Source organism: Habropoda laboriosa, unplaced genomic scaffold (assembly GCF_001263275.1).
Source record: "Habropoda laboriosa isolate 0110345459 unplaced genomic scaffold, ASM126327v1 scaffold5, whole genome shotgun sequence".
Classification (NCBI taxonomy): Eukaryota; Metazoa; Arthropoda; class Insecta; order Hymenoptera; family Apidae; genus Habropoda; species Habropoda laboriosa.
In genome coordinates this window covers 2,674,764-2,682,151 of record NW_017100161.1, presented here as the reverse complement: position 1 = coordinate 2,682,151, position 7,388 = coordinate 2,674,764, and the positions used below count along the sequence as shown (strand labels likewise).

The following is a 7,388-nucleotide window of genomic DNA, read 5'->3' as shown; positions in this document are numbered from 1 at the left end:
CTTGGTAGCAAAGAGAGATAGAATTATATTATTCACTGTATATCTTTTATCCATAGTGAGAAGAGATATATATATTTTTTTTTTGTGTGTGTATATATATATATATCTTATTTAATTCATTTCATTATAATAATATTCTTTCATTATCTTTATTATGTTTCAGACCGTAATTCTTGCACGCCGTCATCGACGTTTCGCCGCCGGAAGTGCCCTTTCGCTGTTAAACACCGTTCCCTTCGCGTTCTCCCCATTCAAATTTCTCCCTTCCCACCGGCTAGGCTCTCCTCCAACGTGACTTTCCATTGCGTCTCTTCCGTGGACAATTCGAAGCTTCTCGCCGCGTTTCCCGCTCGCCCCTATCTCCCGCTTTGTCGTCGATCACCTAAAGAGAGGAGGTAGAAAAAACAGCGAAAACGACGAGAAAGGCCCGCGACTCGATCGCGGAACCGCTTTTATTACTAGAAATATTACACGATAAGGGGCGCGGCGACGCAACCACGAACGTTCTTTAATCGTCCCCGAGGCTCGCCACTGTCGGAGAAAACGGCGACGAGAAACGCGGGAACGCCTGAACGAACGGACAAACTTGAAGTCAGAGAGAGGCGCTCGTAAATGAAACTTAGCGTGAAAACCTGGAGAAAATGAAAAGAAGGAAAATAGCGCAGGAAGATGATTCGTTACACGAAACGATAGAGAGGCAGAAGAATGTTGGAGGAAATGGCGCCTGTCGTAACGAGATTCTTCGAGAAAACAATTCCTAAATAGATCCTAAAACGAGAAATTGACGTACATATCTATGATAGAAAAGAAGAAGAGAAATTAATCGTTCGAAAAGTAACAACAGGCTGACTCGCGGTGAAACGAGGTTTAAAAAACCTCGTGTCAGATACTTCTCGTTACTTCGACTCGAATTACAGTTCTGTTACAGGGTGAGGCGGCCTTCGAGCGAAGAGACCGCAAGAATCGAAAAAGGAATTATAGTTTTGGCACTGATACCCGTCAGCTTGAACTCAACACGCTCGCGGAGCCTGGAAGAATCCGCACTGGGAAGTCACGTGCTTCGAGACTCGATCACCTGCTGGCTGTCTTTGTATGGCACGTCTTGTAAGATCATCCTCTGTAACCCTTTGATTCTTCCCTCGCGAGAGAGTGTCTTCTTTTACGTCCAGCAGGTCCTTAGGAAGAAGAAGAGGAAAAGAAAAGCAAGAACTACAACGTAACTACGAGACAACGATGACTTTCGTTTTAACCGACCGATCGATCCTTCCAGGGACCGCACAAGCACGACTTCCGGCGGCAGGTTACGAGCGGCGCGCTGCTCTGGCCTAGACTTACGTCGGATAGTAGCAAGAACACGCATTAAAATCATAGAAGATCAACGCTATTAGACGTGTTATACAAGTGGCCTGTCCGCTTGATTCATTTCTTCTCCCGTTTGGTTATCCTTAGAATTAGAACAATTAATTCAAGGTTTTTCAGATCTGGACGCTCTACATTTCTCCTTCGTATCGTCCTAACTATGTCCACTTTCCTCCCATGTTTCTGTCTTTTTCGTTTTCCTTCTCTGTTACTAATCGTGCCTCCGAGTATATCCACGCACAATGTGGATACACACCCTGTACACGTCGATTGGTCGAGCGTTTCCCTTATCTTCCTCTTGGTCTCTCTCTCGTCGTACAGTTCTCCCCACCCCTAAACTGCTTGCCAGATTATTCGCTGGGTGCAAAAAGGGTAACGCGTATCACACGTCCAAAAGGAGCACACGCACACACACACACACACACACACACACACACAGTGTCATGGTTTTTTGTATTTTTTTTTGTTTTGTTCTTTATCGATATAATGTATAATATGCGTAATAGATCGTTCGTGCGCGATCGAGGACTTCGATCGCGAGATTATTCCTCTGCCTCGTCGAGCGTGCCATTTTCCCCGGTTCGATCCTCCGTTCCGTTAACCTCCCTCCCTGGAGAACAGGGAGGAGAAGACGTAGACATCGTCTGTATCAGGGATACGCGAGGTCGAAGCGAAACGATCATTGCCCGTGATAAACGAGACTTGTGGTTGCGCGCCGAATCGAATCTCGGGCGAACGAGCTTTTTAAAATATTTTCCCCCCTTTTTCTGCGAAGTTCAGGGGAGACGGAGGTGACAATTTCGTGGAGAAGTGGCGGGGGGTGGTTTTGGGAAGAGCAAGAGTCGCGAGGGTTCAAATTTTCGTCGAGGCTGAATCATTTTCGTGTGTGTGAGAGAGAGATTTCGGTATTTAAAGAGAATCGTTGCCTGTGGTGTTTAGAACATCGAAGGAGATTCTCTCGAGGGAGATAGGCGGATCAACGGCGTCTGCGAATTCGTGGGTGTACGAGGAAGGATATTTGGTGGGCCTGTATTTCTTTGGAACTTTGGTCCGTGATCGAGATCGGCTGATTCTTCGTTAGAATGTTTTTCTTTTTTCTCGGTTGTATTAGAATCCTTCTTCTTCTTCTTCTTCTTGCACCTGTTACATTCTCTTTGCGATCAGGATCAAATTTATTACTGGAATCAATCGATTCTGATACATTTCAATACTTTCGGCGCCTCAGTTTCTCTCCTTTTTGCGAACCAATTCAGACAGATCATTTTTCCAACGAGAATCAGCCGATCGAGGATCGAAAGTAATAATCGTCAATCTCGCGGGAACACAGACGAGAGTGTATGTTCGCGTAATAAAAAAGTGGTCCGGACCGTTGTACTCCATGAAACACGTTAATAAATTCGTTCGAACGCAACTCTCGTGGCGCTAACCGCGAAGAACGCATTTCCGCTTCCGCTCTGGGTCGAAAAACGACGCGCTCGACGTGCTTGACGTTGTTTCCCCCTTTTTTCGACGCGCCGCGAGAACCATAATCATCAGCTTGTATCGTGATCGCCAGCAGTGATGATCATCGTAATAATTATTAATTAATAACGATAGTAATAAAAGCTTAGCTCGACTTAAGATTTAAGTAACCCCGCCCCCTCTTTTTGCGCGGGGGGATGCCCGTGCACCACCCAGGGCGGACTCCTTAAGAACCTAGTGAATCCTAAAACCGGAAGCTCCGCCGTACCGACAGGCCAGCTGCCTTTTTTTTTTTTTAAATTTCATTTATTTTACTTCATCTTCCCCCTCTTACTCTCTTCCCCTCGTTTCTTCCTCTTCTTCTTCTTCTTTCTTTTCTTCATCTTCCTCTTCTTCTCCTTCTGTCGCTGCTTCTCCCTTTGTTTCTTTTTTTTCTATGATTTTTATTCTCTTTTTATACTATCGCATTTATATTTCGCTTACATCTCGTTCTCATTCTTCGCTTTCTTTACTGTGTTTTATGTTTTATTTCTTTGGCGGAGACCGCTCGTCCGTGTGTATTTTCCTTTCTTGCCCTTCTCTCTTGTCTCTTGGCCACGATCGTTATTCGCCTCGCGTACAGGAAATCGAACAACAACGTTCATTTTATCCCCCCGTTATATCTTTGACACCGCCGTTCGTCGTACTATCCAAAGCAACGCGATCGAACGATTTCGACGCGCGACTCTTTTGTCCCTTCCCTCTCCCTCCGTGTCTACGCACGTCTCACCTTCCAACCCTTCGACATCTGTCTCGACCACCTTTCTTCTCGCGGCCAGACACGCGCGTATACACGGAGGATTCACGGCTAAACCTCCCCGCAAACGGACTTTCCTTCACGACCCGCTCACTCTGGCGTCACGGAACACCTTCTAGGTAGCGATCCAACGTGTGCACGGGTCGGAGACTGGCGGTAGAAGGTCGTAAGAGTCGTCGTCTGCAGGGAGGAACAGGACGAAAGAGACGAGGGCGTTACGAGCACGCAGAACCTCCCGCGAGGCGAATACTCCACGCTTTGGCGAGCCGAACGGAGCCGGACGACCCGTCGTCGAGCACCTCCATCGTCGACTTGGACACCTGTCGCAGCAGCGGCTGCCTAAACGTGAGCAACAAACGCGACGGCGACGACGACGATGATGCTCGTTGTTCCCCTGGCGTGTTCCTCCTTCTCCTCCATCTCGCGTTGCTCGTTGTTGGCTGCGCTCTTGTCGATCCTGACCGTGACGACACCTTCTCGGCTCGGCGAACGGCACGCTGGCGATAACGACCGGGGGGGAGAGACGAGCGATGGTTTGGATCTTTCGGCGGTGGCGGCGACAGCACTGGGACCTTAACACCCATCCTTGCCACCTGAAAAACGTGCAACGCAGGCCTCGTCTTCGTTCCACCAAGCTTTGTCGATCTTGGGGAACGTTGGATCAGGGATGGGTTTGGTGGTTCAGGTTTCTCGTTCATCGTCGACGACGCGGGCGGATGATCGTTGGGTGGAAGCCGAAAATTTTGGTTCCTTGGTAATTGTCGTCGAGTGACAGGTAAGGTGAGGCTGATGTAGGGTGAAAGAATGGAAGCTGTTTGGCGGTAGGTTGGATATTATTGGACTAAAAGTATAGTTGGCGTAGCGAGGATGAATGAATTAGGAAGGACGAGTGTAATCGATTACGACTATTTTCAATATGGATACAGTAAGATGTAAATAAATGTAGAACAAAAGAGTGATAGATATGACAAATTGATTATTTCCAAAAGAGATAGTACAGAGACGAATGTTTAACAAAAAGATAGCTGTTACAATTTCATTAGCTCTGCAGTTATCAGTAAAGTAAAAAAGAAAATAGAGTAAATAATTAAAAGAACGTTTGAAGAGCACGATGGTGGGGGGTTACTACTTTGTGACGTTCAGCAGACAACAGAATCGAAACAGATCTCTATTCTATTCCCTCTACCAGGACAACGGTTTATTAGAAGAAAAAAAAGAAACACCGATAGTTTTTAGTAACCAAAATCTTCGACTATCCACAACACGTACGAATATCACGAAGGGTTGGAATTGGTGGCAAGCAAAGTTTATGGAATCACAGGAACCGGAAAGGGTCGTTTGATGCTCGAGTTCCCCAAAGAACCCCTAATTTCTGGGAACGAGCGGTTCCGAGCTGGCGTAGCAAGGATCTTACGGACGATTATCCGATGGAAAAGCGTCGGTGATGTTTAAGGTCTCCTTTGGGGAACATCGAGAAACAACTGTGCACGAAGTTGTGCAAGTCTATCGATTTCTCTGTAGGGCTCTGCAGCCTTGACGTTTAGCATGCGGTGAATTTCGTTCAAGGGAACCGTCTATTTCAGTGAAATCCTCCAATCTACTACTATTTAACCCTTTAACAGTCACTTCGTTAAAAATCGTCGGAAAAGAACATTGCTTTCTATCCTCGCTTATCTGAACAATTCCGTCAAAACTGTGTATTTAACTGTTAAAGTGTTAACCAATGGAAAATGGACGACACTCTCTACTTCTACGATGACACGTATCGCGAGTTTTTCCCCCGATTTTCAAGCCTTTCGTTGCAACGATTACTAAGTACGTTCCCTTCTATCGTCAGCCGGCGCGGCTGTTAATGGCCATCAAGCTCTTCCTCACTGTTTTCAGTGGCCCGAGGTCTGACAATAAACGGCCGCAACTACTTTGCCTCTAATTCCATTGAGCGACGGACAGTTACCGTGAAGACAATATCGTTCAAACTTTGATGAATGTTAGCAAGTTTGGTTGAGTTTGCGGCACGGGAAGCCCCGTCTCCGCTCGGCGATACACTAATTTGTATTTCTAACGAGGAACAACGCGGGCGCCCGATATAACCTCCGCTAATTACATCAAGTTCGTTAAATTTGCCAATTTTCTGCTCGATCTTTCTTTCTTCGACGTCAACGAGAAAAAAGAGAGATCGTCGGAACGATCGAGACATATACGGAATCCTATCGAGTGCAACGAAAGGGCGAAAAATTCCACCACCGAGTTAGCAACGAAGGATCGCGTCGTCAACGAGGAACAATTGTTTAACAAGTAGGAAACATCACAGGCAGCAAAGTGTTCACCCCGGATCGACAGTCGTGCAAAATACACACACACACAGGGAAACACACGCATAAAGAAACGAAGCAGTGAGTGGACGTGTGGAGCCACGGTCTATCTGTCCAGGTTAGTCTGTAACCGAGTTTAGTGCCAGGTGTTAAATGAACGTGTCCCGTGACACAGGTGAACGACAACGTTATTTCGTTTTTACAGGTGCGTATCGTGCGTGGACAGTTAGTAATCTGTGTGTGAATACATATTATATACGAGCTGGTTCGTTTTAAACAGTTTTTCGATACACGATCACTCGTGGAACTTTCTTTCATTCATCATGATCGATATACTTTCCAATGACAAAATGAAAAATTCTCAAACACTTGAACGTACGACACTACTACGAACGTATCTCAATGAAAATAAACTCTATGTTAGGCTGCTCCTTTCGTTTGCTTGTTTCTTTTTTTGTTTTTTTTTTTTTCTTTTCTTTTCTACTACTTTTCAAAATTAGAATACACGATCCGTATAAGAAACGAATTGTCCTTAGAACGTTCGGTTTTGTTTTGTTCGAAGAACAATCGTTCGATTATATCCCAGGAATCTTGTTCCATTGGCAAGATTCGCGGGGAGGACCGTGGATTCCGTTGTCTACAGTTACGGAGCGAAAAAGTTAAACAGATAGAGATAGAAGAGAGAGTGCGTGGAAAACGCTCTCCCTGTCAGGATCATCCACGTGGGTGTGATGTGTACCTTGATTGGACGAGTGTGAGGCTCACGATTGCGGTTGCGGTGTGTTGTGGTCTCGCTTGTCTCCCGCAGGAGCCGGCGGCTTTATCACGGGCTTCTCCTCGTTTACCGGCGTGGGAGGAGCGTCCTTTCTTGGCGGCATCCTTTCGTTTATAGCGTCCAGACCCTTTGCCTCGGCGAACGAGGTGATTTTGTGGTTCGGCGAGAAACCTTGGAGAGCTGTGGAAAATCGTCGTCGATCGTGATCAGTCGCGGATCTTCCGTGTTCGATGCTGAATTAACAGAAGGACGGAACGAACGAGAGACTTACGGTCCTTTTTGAATTTTCAAAAATGGCCCACCTGAGCCAGCGACGGCGAACCTACGACACGCGTCGTTTACGGACGACGGTCTTCGCCCAAGAACAACCGGCGCGCGCTGATATTTCTATACATCGTTCAAAATAAGAGTAACCTCGCTTCGCGCATGGGACGCGCTTGACCGCCTACGTCTTTCACCGTCTTACCCTCTACTACTGCGCTCTCTGTCTATGCGCGGAACGGACGAAAATCGGCCCGAGAGCGAGGTTGCTCTTATTTTGAACGATGTACAGATGTGACACGGCACCCGAGTTAACACACCGAGCTCAAAAGTTTCGCCACCGCCGACCTAAGGCGTTGAATGGCTTACGTGGAATTTGATCGAAGGTAAAAAGGGCATAAGAAATGATCTCGTTTGAACTGCC

General features: G+C 46.7%; 1 protein-coding gene across 1 annotated transcript in view; it reads right to left on the bottom strand.

Annotated features, from left to right (window-relative positions):
• Positions 1–3,318: 3,318 nt before the first annotated feature.
• The window catches only part of LOC108578428 (serine/threonine-protein phosphatase 2B catalytic subunit 3-like), a 247,014-nt gene continuing 242,944 nt past the window's right edge, over positions 3,319–7,388 (bottom strand). The window contains exons 13-14 of the mRNA XM_017941766.1: positions 6,668–6,883; positions 3,319–4,209 (exon numbers count right to left, since the gene is read on the bottom strand). Coding sequence (XP_017797255.1) covers positions 6,690–6,883 — 194 coding nt within the window. The 3' untranslated portion in view covers positions 3,319–4,209; positions 6,668–6,689. The remainder of the gene's footprint in view (positions 4,210–6,667; positions 6,884–7,388) is intronic.